Here is a 15,548-nt window from a genome sequence, read left to right as displayed (position 1 = left end):
ATGAAGATTGAATTATAGATTAGGCTTCGATTTTGTTTCTTCTTTTGACGATTAAAATAAAATTTTAATTCAAACATTTTGTTCTATTTTGCGAATAGTGTGTGTAATTTAGGAAACAAAACCCAACGATAATTATACCTAGCCACTTTTGCAATTTGCTTGTCAAGACGAGTGAAACGATACCCATTTTGAATTCGAATATTTTTAGGGTATACGTTAAGAATGCATACATATTTCGGCAATTAATCGAATATAATAGGTACGTATTCAATATTTTACCTTCAATAAGAGCATATTTTGGGTTGTCTTATTGATTACCTACATATAAATAAATACGTCGACCGGCAAACGCGAACCGCGAACGACAAAGACAAATAAAAAATACAAGATAAGATAAGGTTTCTGCTTAGAGGTACAAACACTTAAGTTTCTGCTAACGTGTTGGAGTATTTGTTTCGAAGCTCGATCTTAATGCATATTATGTGTAGTTGTTAGAAATCATAAAGTCGCGGAATCCTGATCAAAAAAATGGGTAATTCGCCTTCAACTTCGCAAAATGAAATACCAGACAGTAAGTGCAATTTCCATTCGTTAATTATTAATCGCGTCAAATCGCGTGCAATTAAAACCGTCATTCGCCATTATTTCGTATTTTTCAGATTTAGCACGTATCGGTTCAGATGTGGTTGAAAAGTGTCAACGAACTCGTTTTATTTTGAAGCTGAAAGTATATCCGTGGATTTTATTTGATTTTTTGAATTTCTGGTCTTCGATACCAAGAAGCACATTTTGTTTCGATTCCCTTAAATTAGTTGAATCAGTAAGTAAGATTTTGTTAACTCAATGAAAGCAGTAGGCCTCGTGTGTAGTATTACCCTACATACTGCAGGTACTACATCGTACGTAATATAAAATAATATTATGTTTCAGTTTTTTTTTTTTTGTTACCTAGAGTAGGCATGACAAGTCATTGACTAATCAAATTAAGAGAATCGTAGAAGCTATGGCCGTAACGGAAGCAGAAGCTGAACGTATTGTTTCAATGATAAAATATGATTTGGTGGAGGCACTTCAGCGTTTTGACTCATATGCATTTGGATTGCGGAGTGGTAGCGATACAGATTCATATTTGTTTGAGGCGATGGAGCGTTTGCAATGTGTCGGCTCATATAGAAATGGATTGTGCAGTGATGATAGCGATGTGGATTTACATTTTTGTAAGTATAGATAGATAGCCCCTATACGTAGGTAGGTATACGAACAATACCGCATTCCTCAAATTAGTATGAACCTACAGTATGACACAGAAGTAGTGCCCGGTGGCTTTTATTTCTAAGTGGAACGAGCTAGAGAGATGAATGAATCGGCGTTGAGTAGGGAAAAATGAGGGCTTTCAAAAGCAACCTTGAAAATTTCAGGCCCACGCACAAGGTGTCCACAAATTGAAAAACCGGTTTGGTCAAAAAATTCAAACTGGTTTTTATTGGCGCAATGTATTCTACACACTGAGGCGACAAAAACGTGATATGAATTTTTTGAAACCAGTTTGTTAATTTGCAACCAGTTAACACAAAATACCCAAAAATTGTAGATAGAGAAAAAAGTTTGCAACAAAAGTTGTAGAGCGTGAAAAATTACACAATTCTGTCTAATCACATTTTGAAACCGGTTCACTGGTTCGCATTTAGCAACCAGTTTTTGACAATCACCTAAAAATTGAAGATAGAGAAAAATGCTTGAAACAAAAGTTGTAGAGCGTGAAAAATTGAACCATTATCACTGATCGGATTTTGAAACCGGTTCATTAATTTGCAACCAGTTATCAAAATTACCTAAAAATTGGAGATCGAGAAAAAAGCTTGAAACAAAAGTTGTAGAGCTCGAAAAATTACACAATTCTGTCTAATCAGATTTTGAAACCGGTTCATTGGTTCGCATTTAGCAACCAGTTTTTGACAATCACCTAAAAATTGAAGACAGAGAAAAATGCTTGAAATAATAGTTGTAGAGCGTGAAAAATTGAACCATTTTTGCTGACCGGATTTTGAAAATGGCTAATTAACTTACAATTAGGTAACTTTTGATGGCAATTGCTGGGGTGGCGCCAAATAAAATTTTTGTTAGAACCGAAATGTAGAGAAATGTTCAAAGAAACAACTTTTATCCCGTGATTTTTCTTGTTGGAACGGTATTCAAGGTGGCAGGGGAGTTTTTAATGTGGGGGGGCGGGCTCAAGAAAGGGGGAGGGGTAGAGATTGGAATACAAGCTAGATTCACTTGTTTCAATGTGAAAAGTAATAATCAATCATAAAATCGCATTCGAATCCTAAATCGACTGTATTTTCAATAATTAAAATAGCAAAAAAACGCCGATTCGCGACTTTTCAAACAAAACTGGGTGGGGTTAGCGGGGGTCAAATCAAAAAACCAATTACGCCATTCGATTCGTCATCTCAAATCGCAACTTTTGAGTGATATCCGTTTTCGAAAAAAATGGTTATTGCTACTTTTAAATTTGAAAAACAGGGTTTTTTCCAAAATGACCCCACTTGGGGGGCCAGAGTTCCACCGCAGGGGCACGTGGGGGGCTGAAAATTTTTTGGGGGTCATTTCAACTCAAAATCTCCAACATGCTTCAATTTCAGCGAAATCGAAGACTATGAATTTTTTCCGCTCCACCCTACTACCCACCCAGTAAGTTAAGTAACCCGCAATCAGTTTGGTCCCACTTCCCTCAGGGGGCGGGTGGGGGGGCTTCCATTATTTTCACATTGTCTCGAGGTATACTCTACTTCAGCAGCGCATTCCTCCGAAGCTATGATACATTGATCAAAACTGATGTCACAGTTCAAACGGTCATTGAATTTTGAATTTTTTAAGCATTTTAAAATTTGCAATACTAGTTGGAAGTTGAACTTTCAAATTGAAAGTTCAAATTTCAAAATAGCGCTATAAGTGGGAGCTACCATTTAAAATTTTTAAAAAATTTCCATAGATGTACCTTTTGATATTTTTTTGAAATATCTTATTTTCAAGATGGGATCTCTCAATTGAGGGTGAGTACCCCCACCGCGCAATTTTGCCAATTTTGGGCAAAACTTTCGAAAAAAAAACATGGGGCATGTGATATGTTGAAGTGTATGTTTTTTCTGACGTTGAACACGAATATGACGTCAGATTTTTGATTGAACCCTATCCACGGCCCCCAGCACCTCCCCAAAGGGGGTAAAAGTCGAAAAAATGATTTCATTCATGTGACATATGAAATTGTTGGACTTTTACCAATTTGGGGAGGTTCATGGGGGTCATGGGTGAGGCAATTTTAAAATCTAAGGCTATATTCGTGTTCAGCGATATCAAAAACATAGTTACTATTTCATGTGTCACACGAATGAAACCATTTTTTTGACTTTTACCCCCTTAGGGGAGGTGCTGGGGGCCGTGGATGGGGTCCAATCCAAAATCTGATGTCATATTCGTATTCAGCGTCACCAAAAACATACTATTTCATGTGTCACACGAATGTAATCATTTTTTCAAGTTTTACCCCGTTTGGGGAGGTGCTGGGGACCGTAGATAGGGTCCAATCAAAAATCTGACGTCATATTCGTGTTCAACGTCACCAAAAATATACAATTCAACATGTCACATGCCCCAGGTTTTTTTCGAAAGTTTTGCCCAAAATTGGTGGTGGGGGTACTCACCCTCAATTGAGAGATCCCATATTGAAAATAAGATGTTTCAAAAAAGCATTAAAAGGTACATCGATGGAAATTTTTTCAGATTCTAAATGATAGCTCCCACTTACAGCGTCATTTTGAAATTTGAACTTTCAATTTGAAAGTTCAACTTTCAACTTTTGCAAATATCAAAATGCTTAAAAAATTTAAAATTCAATGCCCGTTTGAACTGTGAAATCAGGTTTGATCAATAAATCATAGCTTCGGAGGAATCCGCTGCTGAAGTTGATTAACTTCGAGACAATGTGAAAATAATGGAATTATGTTGAAAGTCCCAAGCTTTCCCTACACATTCCGCGTGGTATATAATATACCAGAATTTTCTCCACACTACTCACGGATACAGACCATAGGGGGGAGGGTGGGGGGCGGAAATTCCACTCGAAAATTTTTATTGGAGGTACCCAACAATAATCCATCATGATTTTCCAAATCTGGGAACAGGGCCATTTCACATTTTCGGTCATTTTTGAAGAAATTTGAAGCCTCACAGCTCCTCAAAAAAAAAAAAAAATTGAAAAAATGTCCGGTTTCCGTCATTTTGTCATCGTTTGATGACCTCTAAACATGATGTGATTTTGAAAAAAAAAATCGAAGACCTCTCGTGCAAAAATCTGCTGAATTGGCGTGGAATGACTCATAATTAACTGAAAATGCTAAAAAGCCATCATATACAAAATTCAAGAACGATGTTCGTTTTTAGGTTTCAAATTATCATGGTAAAATTTTAACTTAATTTAATTTTTTATTATTTTTCCTTGTTCTTTCAAGGTTTGGAAAATAGAGAAAAAGGCGGATTCTTATCGGGTTACCAACGTACCCAAGAGACGATATATTACATGAAGCTATTATTACAAGTACTACGACGAATGGAGGAATTACTACGAGCATCAAAATCATTCACCAAAGTATATTTACTAGGAGCATCTCCATTATTCACCTATGTATATTATAGTTATACACATAAAGAAGAAGTACCGTTACCATTGATGCCGTTACTCACAATGTATCATCCCGTTTCCGGAAAAAAAGTTGATATATCTAGTAATCCGACCAGTATCACGAGTACCGAATTGATGAAATTCTACGTTCTTAGTAATAGAAACGTGAAATATTTGACTCTGTATCTGAAACATTTATTGAAAGTGTATGACCTACACGGTACAGACAAAATTACCACAACCATTTTATTTTGGTTGGTTGTTTTCTTCATGCAACGTATGGATTTATTACCGTCCGTATTCGACGCACGAAAACTGCGGAAAAAAATTGAACGTTATGATAACGGTTGGGATCACAGCGTTCCTGATATTGAAAAAACGAATTCGACAACCGATTTCGAAGAACTATTTCCGCTGTTACTTAATTTTTTAAAATTTTACAGAGAATTTGGTTTCTCTCAGTACGTAATCTGCCCGTTAATTGGACGCGAAATTCCGATTCATTCTTTTAAAAATTTACAGTTTAAACACCGAGCGTTTAACGTTTATGTGGAGAAATTGAGAAAACACGAGATCAGTACTGGTTTTCCCATAAGTTACATTAATCTTCAAGATCCGACAATTCATTGTGACAATTTAGCCGAACAGACTAGTGAAAATGTTCTCAACTCGTTCAAGATATTGTGCGATCGTCTCCTCGAAAATTTCACTGCAGAAGATGGATATCAAAAAGAATACTTGGAAGACTATTTACCTTGTGACTTGCGTCTTGAAAACAGCTGGTATTTGCTCACACAGTGCTATACATTGTATTTAAGTTTCGATCGAGATTCCCAAGGAAGCTTGAAGAATGCCATTCGTGCTGTAATGGAGGATATTTTGGGTTTTAATTGCGAGTGTATTGTTCCAATGAACGGCGATAGGGGAAAAAATGATGAAGATGTTTCGTACACCTATTTTCAACTATCGGCAAGTGCGGAAACATGGCGAAATCCGTTCATTCGTCGAATTTTCAAGTTGAGTGATATTCCTAAGGATATAAATGTAGCTGAAATGCCGATTCCTATTCGCATTGTTAGTGAAGTAAATGTGTTGAAAAAAAGTACGAAGATCATGGTGGAAAGCAATCGGCATTTGCATAACTTTTTAAAATCACACTTGCGTGAAAGTTTGACATCTGTATTAATGAAAAATTGGTTCGACAGATTTTTAAAAATTTGTATTATTGGGATATTTTTTCTATCTTTTGCAATTTCTCTAACGTTTGGATGTTATTTAATATTCGATCAGATTTTGGTAATTTTTAAGGGTATTATTGTTGGGTACACAGTTCTAACGATATTTTCATTGTGTCATCTAGTCCTATATTTTCACGATCTAGATAGGAGGAGAAACAAGCAACAGGAACAAGCAACTTGAGCAACCAGGCAACAGAAACAAAGTAGTTTGATTGTGTTGCCTGTGTTGCCTGACGTGTTGCCTCGAATTTTGTTTGTCTCATCATTGAACAATTTATTGCTTTTTTTGTGTGACTTGCATTTTGTCTGTTGTCTGTAGTGATCATTTTAAAATTTTAATACAATTACAATATTTTTTTTATCTAATTTATTGAAGTAATTTTACAAATTTTGACATTTTTTGGCATTCTACAGAAAATTCGCGTCGTAAGTTGCTCTCATTATGTAGGGAAGCTTTTCGGAAAATCACCAAAGTCAGTGATAGCAAAACTTTTTCATTTCAGTTCAAATTTTTAGTTTTTAGTTTCAGTTTTATTTTTTTCAGTTCAAGTTTTCAGTTTTTAGTTTCAGTTTTACTTTTTCCAGTTCAAGTTTTTAGTTTCAGTTTTTCATTTCAGTTTCAGTTTTCATCATTTATTAAGGTTCAAAACGAAATGAAAAAAAAATTATTTTCTTTCATGAATTTTTTCATACTCATACATTAATTTAATAGTCGGGGAGCCCACTTAAGGATAAATTGCACCCCCTCGTCGATCCTCCGGGACAACTTTTTTCTTAAAGGGGAAGTCCTAAGGAACATTTCTAGCCCTTGTACTCAAAAAAAAACTATCGCAGATTTCGTGTTCCAACATATAGTCCAGGAAAAATAACATTCCATAGGGAAAATTGAGGTAGCAAGCTGAATTTTGGTATACTGGTTCATTTTTGTGTGCTGAACACGAATCCGATGAGTCCCCGCGCGTCCCTGGTGAGCGTTCTCCCCTATTGTGGATCTAAGCCCCCCAAAATCAGTTTTTTGCGATTTTCTCCGCCGCATTGCATTTTAGCGAAAATATGTCAACAGGTAAAATAATCTACGTCAAATTCCCGATCTAGTGATGTATCAACTTTCCTTCTACCCCCAAGTGGGGTGGAGCTGGGACCGTTCAAATGAGAGGGGGTTTCTAAAATGCTATTGACGCTGGGGAGGGGTGAAATTTCCTCCGACAGCGTTCGGGTTGATACTAGCATGGAAGGTGGGTACCATTGAGAAACTTCCACTTGAAAAATTTCAGATCCCCACCCCTTCCCTTTTTTGGGGGACCCCCCTTTTTCTGAAATTTCAATAACACTTTTCTCAGCCCCATTTCAACCGATTTTGAAAATTTTTCTGGAAGTTATGTATAACCTTAATGAAAAAACGTCATTTTGAGGGGTAAATATGGGGGGAGGGGGTTAAAAATTTTTTTGGGGATACCTTTGACAGATTTATGTGTCGCATATTTATGCTTCCAGAGGGGTGCGTCGAGTGTGATGACCTTGGAAAGGTACAGCACCCTCGCAGTGAGCCTATTTTCGAGTCTACATCTAATATTTACGCGATTACAAAGTACATGGTATACAGAGACGAAAAAATCGCGAAAAAATGCAGATTAATTATAGATTAGTTTAATTAATTTTATTCTAATTTATTTAATTTAGATAACCTACTATTATTTAAGATGTTTTCTTGTTAAAATTGCACTGGGGGTGCCCCTGTCTGTTTTTTCAAAATTGTCTTCAGTGAATAGGTCGGAGATACCTATCTCACTTATTTCATTCAATTTCTATTACATTTTGAAGTATTTTTTATCAAAAAACGTAATCATAGATAGGACACAGTGTGACAATTTAATACAAGAAAGCAATGATTTTATTTTTTCGAATTCCTTGGTTCGTCTGTAGTGCAATAATATTGGAAACTTTGGACTGAAAAAGCATCTTTCAAAGAGATACTATGTATCGATCGTGAGAAGGATCACTTTTATCAACCAAAGTTCATTATATCCAATACTTCACATCTACCTACGAGGTCAAAAAATTCATTTTGATCATAATTGACTGCTTTTTACTCGGATGGTCTGAGGCAGTCAATTATAATATTTTTACTCTATTTTATATCACTATAAAACATTCTTATAATTAGTGCACTTTTCGGACATAGCTTCTAAATTATGCAAAAAACACTCGAAAAATACACTGAATGGGGCTGAATTTTGAATTCTCAAATATTCAAAATTTTAACTTTTGGCAAACAGAACCTAAATACTATAAATTTAGATTAGAACAGGGCTCTTAGGGAGCTTTTTGGGTTCTAAAACGAAAATTTCGAAAATTTTAATTTTTGAAAAATGCAATTTTACTGAGTTCGATTGATCTATTTTATGGCAGGTGCCACAAAATAAGATATTTGACATAGTTAATCCAGGTGCGACTGTGTAGAAGGAGAGAAGGAATTATTTGTTTTCCTATGCTAGTGAGTTTTAGAAATATCACCTTAGGAGGTGAATATTTCCCTATTTGCCTGGATAGCTCAAGACTCTCTATCTAACCAATAACCTGACTTAACTACGCAAAAATCTATGTATTGAGTGTTGAAATAAAGACAACCTACAGTACAATTTAAAGAATTTATTATAACGTATTTATACATAGGACTTCGGTTCTACCAATCGGTAGCCTACATCTACTACGATCCGTCATAAGGAAGTAAAATGCATAATTTATAACTAGTATCGAGTGCACTTAATTAATTTCCTCGTAGCATTCCTCCTATTTAGGGAATGCTCACGAGTAGAAAAATAAGAAACCTATACACAGAATACACGATGAAGTCATGCAAAACACCATTGATAAAATATTAGGTAGGCATGGAATTCTCCGATTCCACATACCTACCTATTACAGTCAAACCTGGATAAGTGGAATCGCAAGGGAAACGGATTTTTTTCCACTTACATAGGTTTTCCACTAAAGTAGGTTTCACTTATAGAGGTTGAACAAATTGGAATTCCAGTTATGGAGGTTTTCGTTTCCCTACCACTTCCCCATCTAAACCTATGTTAAAGTCTTATATAAGTGGAATTTTATTCTGAGTAGCAGGACCTCTGGAACTGAAATGTTACTTTCGTTTTACCTCTATAAGTGAAATTCCCCTCCTTCTTACCTCGTTAACTGGAACGAATTCCACTTCTGGAGGTGTTGTTATGATAAATGTTTCAGTTATAGAGGTAAGAAGGAAAAGAATTTCACTTATAGAGGTAAAACGAAAGCAACATTTCAGTTCCAGAAGTTCTGCTACTCAAAACAAAATTCCACTTACATAGGTTCTGTTTCCATTTAAAGAGGTGACTTTAACATGGGTTTACATAGGGAAGTGCTAGGGATAGGAATTTTATTCCACTTATAGAGGTTTTCCACTTACATGGGTTCCACTTATCCAAGTTTGACTGTACAATAATTAGTAATAAGCCAATTACCTTGATGATAAATGCGCTTTAACATTTACCTGAAAACTGTCCACATTGACCATCTCTATCGTGGGTCCTACCAATACTAAGGACTTCGATGGCACTTTAACTAAACGAGATTTCACGTAACACTTCGCATAATTTACAGGTGACCGGTTACACCTCAAACTACCGAAAAGAACGCCAATACAATTGATCATCGGATCAATTGACTGTCTAAATCAATTAAATAAATTTCACACGCGAGGTGTTAACAAATAAAAACTTATTACTAAATGACGAAGAACCATCTTACTGCAGGCAACGGAACTAAGTGGAGAAAATGCCGCGGACTACTTGTATATATAGTTTTTTAAGATAGTCACGTGACCAAAGGCTAAGATCTTTGTCGGCATTTTTCCCTATTTAAATAATCGACTCGCGGTCACGAGCTCGATACAAAGACCTAACTTGTCATCATAAATCTGTCATTTAATTGATGACAAATTGCTAACTATTTTACCCTTCGTAAAGAACACGTTCTCAAACTTCTCAGTTTAAGGGGTTCACAAAATCATCCCCCTTTAGGCGATGGAGGCAGTATGCCTTATATCATATGCCCCTTCGTAGGTTTAGCTACGGGGTAGAGCACCGAGGTAAAATACGGACTCCAAAACCATAGAGCAAAGTGCCTCCAACGCACACCTGAACCCCGCCACTCACCCCCCGTCTGAGGGGAGTGACCCTATGCCCCGGTACCCCAAAAAAATTTTTAACCCCCTCCCCCCATATTTACCCCTCAAAATGACGTTTTTTCATTTTTTTATGCCTATTAACAGTCAAGATTACGAGGTACAATTTTGGAAACACGTTTTTGGATGTATTTTCGGCCCCCAAACATCATATACTTTTTTTTAGAAATTTTTGCTTTGATGCGCCGTGGTGAAAAATTGGAAGAATGTGTTTTGGGGGGTAGGGGGTGAAATGGGAATTTTGAGAAAAATAACTATTAATGAGTAGGGTATCGTTTTCATATGATTCGATACCGCTGAGCACGAATATGACCTCAGATTTTCTGCTACACTCACCTACCCCTCTCCAGAGCCCCTCAGCCCCCCTCAATTTTCACAATTTTCGAAATATAGTTATTTTGATGACATTGGTGTCGTTTTCATATGATTCGATACCGCTGAGCACGAATATGACCTCAGATTTTCTGCTACACTCACCTACCTCTCTCCAGAGCCCCTCAGCCCCCCTCAATTTTCACGATTTTCGAAATAAAAGTTATTTTGATGATGTTGGTTTCATTGCTATGGGAAAATTACATAAGTTCATTGTTATTGTACATAAAATTTCTCGTAGAATAAGCTACAGCACATGGCTCCCCCTTGAGGGGGGTGGACCCTTGATTTTTTTTCCACGCAGAAAACGTAACAAATCTGTATGTGTACTTGACTGTATAGGTATGCTGAGCATATGTGGCATAATAATTATTCATGATAACTGTAACTTGAGTATGTATGAGTATGTATTTTATAATTCAATGACTACCTACATAAAAAATCACAAGAAAAAAATATGGTAACGAATTACTTATTAAAAAAAGTAAAGAATGTTAATTTGTGATTCACTTAATCGTCATGATCACTAATGTCATCATCTGTGGTATAACTTTCGTCGCTGGAATAGTTGTAATCGTCATTTTCGAGGTCATAATCGCTATCATTTATATCGTTGTCATCACATTTTTCGTCGTTATTGTCTTTTGCATCGTCGTCTCGTTCATCGTCGTCTCGTTCATCGTCGTCTCGTTCATCGTCGTCTTCTTCATCGTCATCGTCAACTTTTTCTTCTACTAGGTCCACTTCTTTTGGATCATCAGGATCCTCGTCATCGAATATTGTGGTATTTTTATTTGTGCAAGACACCCCTTCGCTGTGTGATATTAATGTTCCTGTATCCATTCCAACACGTTCTGTGAAATAGATACGCCACATATGCTCCTCATACCTACACAGTATCTATACACATACAGATTTGTTACGATTTATGCATAGAAAAAATTCAAGGGTCCACCCCCCCCGAGGGGGAGCCATGCGCTGTAGCTCATTCTACGAGAAATTTTATATACAATGACGATGAACTTATGTAATTGTCCCATAGCAATAAAACTGAATGAGATATGACAGATATGACTAAAAAATCATTCAGGGGGGCAGGGATCCACCAAAGGGGGAGGATAATAGTCGAGTGTGTTAATCTGTAATAGTCATAATACAAATTTATTTCATAACACATACGATCGCCCTTTTTTCACTCGTGTACCTAATGGAAATAATGATTTTATGAAGGGGGAGGGGGGAGGGGGTGAACCCCAAATCAACTCATCACTGGAGAGGGGTAGGTGAGGGTAGCAGAAAATCTGAGGTCATATTCGTGCTCGGCGGTATCGAATCATATGAAAACGACACCAATGTCATCAAAATAACTATATTTCGAAAATTGTGAAAATTGAGGGGGGCTGAGGGGCTCTGGAGAGGGGTAGGTGAGTGTAGCAGAAAATCTGAGGTCATATTCGTGCTCAGCGGTATCGAATCATATGAAAACGATACCCTACTCGTTAATAGTTATTTTTCTCAAAATTCCCATTTCACCCCCTACCCCCCAAAACACATTCTTCCAATTTTTCACCACGGCGCATCAAAGCAAAAATTTCTAAAAAAAAGTATATGATGTTTGGGGGCCGAAAATACATCCAAAAACGTGTTTCCAAAATTGTACCTCGTAATCTTGACTGTTAATAGGCATAAAAAAATGAAAAAACGTCATTTTGAGGGGTAAATATGGGGGGAGGGGGTTAAAAAAATTTTTGGGGATACCTACTAAGGTTATACATAACTTCCAGAAAAATTTTCAAAATCGGTTGAAATGGAGCTGAGAAAAGTGTTATTGAAATTTCAGAAAAAGGGGGGTCCCCCAAAAAAGGGAAGGGGTGGGGATCTGAAATTTTTCAAGTGGAAGTTTCTCAATGGTACCCACCTTCCATGCTAGTATCAACCCGAACGCTGTCGGGGGAAATTTCACCCCTTCCCAGCGTCAATAGCATTTTAGAAACCCCCTCTCATTTGAACGGTCCCAGCTCCACCCCACTTGGGGGTAGAAGGAAAGTTGATATATCACTAGATCGGGAATTTGACGTAGATTATTTTACCTGTTAACATATTTTCGCTAAAATGCAATGCGGCGGAGAAAATCGCAAAAAACTGATTTTGGGGGGCTTAGATCCACAATAGGGGAGAACGCTCACCAGGGACGCGCGGGGACTCATCGGATTCGTGTTCAGCACACAAAAATGAACCAGTATACCAAAATTCAGCTTGCTACCTCAATTTTCCCTATGACCCCTTTTTTTGGTCTAATTTTCCTGGACTAATAGGACTTGCACAAAATTTTTTAAACCGTACAAAGGTAGATCGAAAGATCAAGCAAAAATTTATCACCTGTCAAAATTTCAAGTGCTAATAAAGTGCGTTTTTCGATTTTTGGCGAATTTTTGAAAATCAAATGTAGGCCAAAAATGAGGGAAAAAATCAAAATTTTACCAAATAGACCAAGAAAGCTGAAATTTGGGACACACCCTATTTTCGACATGACAAATCGATTGGAAACTGTTTCAAACCGGTTCGAGCAGTTCTGGAGCCTCCAGCAGATTTTTGAAACTCGAAATTCCCACAAAATTTCACCAACATGGAGTTGGAAAGCTGAAATTTATTCTGTAAATTAATTTCAGATCGTCCTTTTGCCGACAATAAATTGTTATTTTGCCACAATAATCAAAATTTTATAATTAACGTGCTGAGCAGTGAGCACTGTAGTATCAAAAAACTTTGAAAATCCAGTAGTTCAGTTCATCAGTTCTGTTCAGAAAAAGTGAAAAATTTGCATTTTTTGTATACTCACAAGTAGCATCTAGAATGGCCCCAGCAAAGCAAGGCCAAAAGTTTTCAGTTTTGGAAAATTTGTGATTTAAAAAGTATAGAACAATATCAATTTGAATGAAAAAATTAGGTTTTTCTGATCTCAACATTTTTCAAATTCAATAGGTTTTTTGAAATTGTAACCCTGAGAAGAGAATCAAATTGACAATGACAATTGACATTTGACCCAGGCTGGCAACTCGACGAGGGCAAAAGATTGGATAATTTGTTGTTCAAAAATTAGAACAATATAAAATATCAATTTCATTGGGAGAATTCGCCATTCGGTTTTTCTGAATTCAACTTTTTCTAAATTTCATCAATGGTTTTTTCAAACTCTGACTTCTGACTCTTAGCAGAAAGAAGGGGTTCAATTCAAATTGGCCCGAGCGAAGCGAGAGTAAAAGCTTTTGGAAAAAATGAAAATTTTGAAAATAGATTGATGATTTTGTCGACAAAATTCAGTGAATGGCAAAACTTTTACATTTCAGTTCAAGTTTTTAGTTTTTAGTTTCAGTTTTATTTTTTTCAGTTCAAGTTTTCAGTTTTCAATTTAAGTTTTTCTCATTTCAGTTCTAGTTTCAGTTTTAGTTTCAGTATCTCCATTTCAGTTCAAGTTTTCAACCAGTTTCAGTTTCAGTTTCAGTTTTCCATCACTGCCAGAACTAGGCTCAGAGCTAACTTCGTTTCAACTGACACTTTTGTCTCAGCTTTCTGCACAATTGGCTTCTTTTCTTCGAGTAAGTATTATACTTTCAATATCTTCAAGGAAAACTTCACCAGACTGTAATGCAGCTCGAATTGTATGTAGAACGTGCTTCTAAACGATCCTCAGCCAAACCATTTTTCAAATAGTGAATATGCTCGGAATCGGTAATATTTCCATCTTGAGCTCTCAGCTGATGCACGAGGGTTGATACCTACTTCCTTAACATCAAGAAACAAAAATAATTAGTACATAAGGTGCACCGGGGCAAGTCAGAATGATTTTTCGCAATTTCAACTTTGACCAGCTGTTACTCCCCTTCTAATGAACCAAAATGGATCAAATTTATTATGTAGGTTCCCATAAGGGTTCTTAACCTATGGTAAAAATTTGAGCGCGATTGACACAGTATCTTTCACTCAGTTGAATAAAATATAAACTGTCCTGACTTACCCCAATTGGGGGAAGTCAGAACAGGCTAAACTTTGCAGAGGCGTAGATCACAAACCGAGCGTCCTAGAAAAATTGCACAGAAACATAATAGTAGATAATTTAATTCTCTTTGAGACCACTCTCATCAGATTTTCACTAGGACGCACAGTTCGTCCGCTATATGCGAAAAACTAAGAAGTAGAAAGTCTGTATTTTAGACCAAATTCAAAATAAGTTCAAAACAACAACAAAATACAATTGAACCAAAGACATCTAAAATGAAACTGAATCGCGAAAATTTTTATGCAGTGATGAAGTAGGGGTAGTACCCTCAAGTCACCTTTAGTGGCACTTCATCAGATATAAACCTCTAGGCGCTAGAGCAAGTTTTCTAACTTACCCCGAATTCCAACTTCCCCCAGTGCACCTTATTTGTAGATTATGCAACTACCTAGGGAGATAATGTGATTTTCAATGAATTTTGAAGTTTGTGGCAAATTATCTCCCTAGAAACGTAAAACAACATGATTTCTTTCCTGTGATTCAATGCAAGAAATCGTAGGTAATTATATTAACCTAAGGATTTTTGGTCCTGGGGGGTGATTGTACCCCAAATCACCCCCCCCCTGAATATGCCCTTGGAATTGTTGATAATGTGACTGATAACAGCGCAGCAGTTTGCTACAGCCAATCAGAAAGGCGTATTTTTCAGCATGACCAGTTTCCAAGTAAGGAATTCATTCATGTATGCTGAACGCATACACAGTGGCGACGTTACACCAGGGGTGCTAACCTTAATTATTTTAATTACGATTACGGTTTCACTCCAATTTTTCCTTGAAATTTTTCAGTTTTCGGTTCGGTTTTGGTTTTGAAATTCAAAATTTCGGTTTTCACTTTTCAGTTTCGGTTTTGATCTTATATACAAGAATTTCAGTTTCAGTTTCGGTTTTCGGTTTTTTTCGGTTTTACGTTTTACATATTTTTTTTAAAATTTCTTCAAAATTTCTCAATCTTAGAAAACAAACTGTAGTCATGTATGTC

The 15,548-nt window shown here is 36.6% G+C and overlaps 2 protein-coding genes across 2 annotated transcripts; one reads left to right on the top strand and one right to left on the bottom strand.

Moving 5' to 3' along the window:
• The first annotated feature begins 409 nt into the window (after positions 1-409).
• Positions 410-6,285, top strand: LOC135845825 (uncharacterized). The gene is made up of 4 exons (XM_065364670.1): positions 410-571; positions 660-820; positions 953-1,217; positions 4,512-6,285. Exons 1-4 carry the CDS (start codon positions 529-531, stop codon positions 6,098-6,100), a joined length of 2,058 nt encoding a protein of 685 aa, XP_065220742.1. The 5' UTR covers positions 410-528; the 3' UTR covers positions 6,101-6,285.
• Positions 6,286-11,020: 4,735 nt separating this feature from the next.
• On the bottom strand, positions 11,021-11,386 carry LOC135843279 (uncharacterized). Its single transcript, XM_065361107.1, has one exon. The coding sequence runs from the start codon at positions 11,384-11,386 to the stop codon at positions 11,021-11,023; it is 366 nt and encodes a 121-aa protein (XP_065217179.1).
• Positions 11,387-15,548: the final 4,162 nt, after the last annotated feature.

Source organism: Planococcus citri, chromosome 1, assembly GCF_950023065.1.
Source record: "Planococcus citri chromosome 1, ihPlaCitr1.1, whole genome shotgun sequence".
Classification (NCBI taxonomy): domain Eukaryota; kingdom Metazoa; phylum Arthropoda; class Insecta; order Hemiptera; family Pseudococcidae; genus Planococcus; species Planococcus citri.
This window is presented reverse-complemented; position numbering and strand designations above follow the sequence as displayed.

Excerpts from the sequence above, each read along its gene's own strand:
- LOC135845825 (XM_065364670.1), top strand. The coding sequence starts at position 529 with ATGGGTAATTCGCCTTCAACTTCGCAAAATGAAATACCAGACA. Across the intron at positions 572-659 it reads GCAAAATGAAATACCAGACA|ATTTAGCACGTATCGGTTCA; the intron begins GTAAGTGCAATT and ends CGTATTTTTCAG. Across the intron at positions 821-952 it reads CCCTTAAATTAGTTGAATCA|AGTAGGCATGACAAGTCATT; the intron begins GTAAGTAAGATT and ends TTTGTTACCTAG.
- LOC135843279 (XM_065361107.1), bottom strand. The coding sequence starts at position 11,386 with ATGTGGCGTATCTATTTCACAGAACGTGTTGGAATGGATACAGGAACA.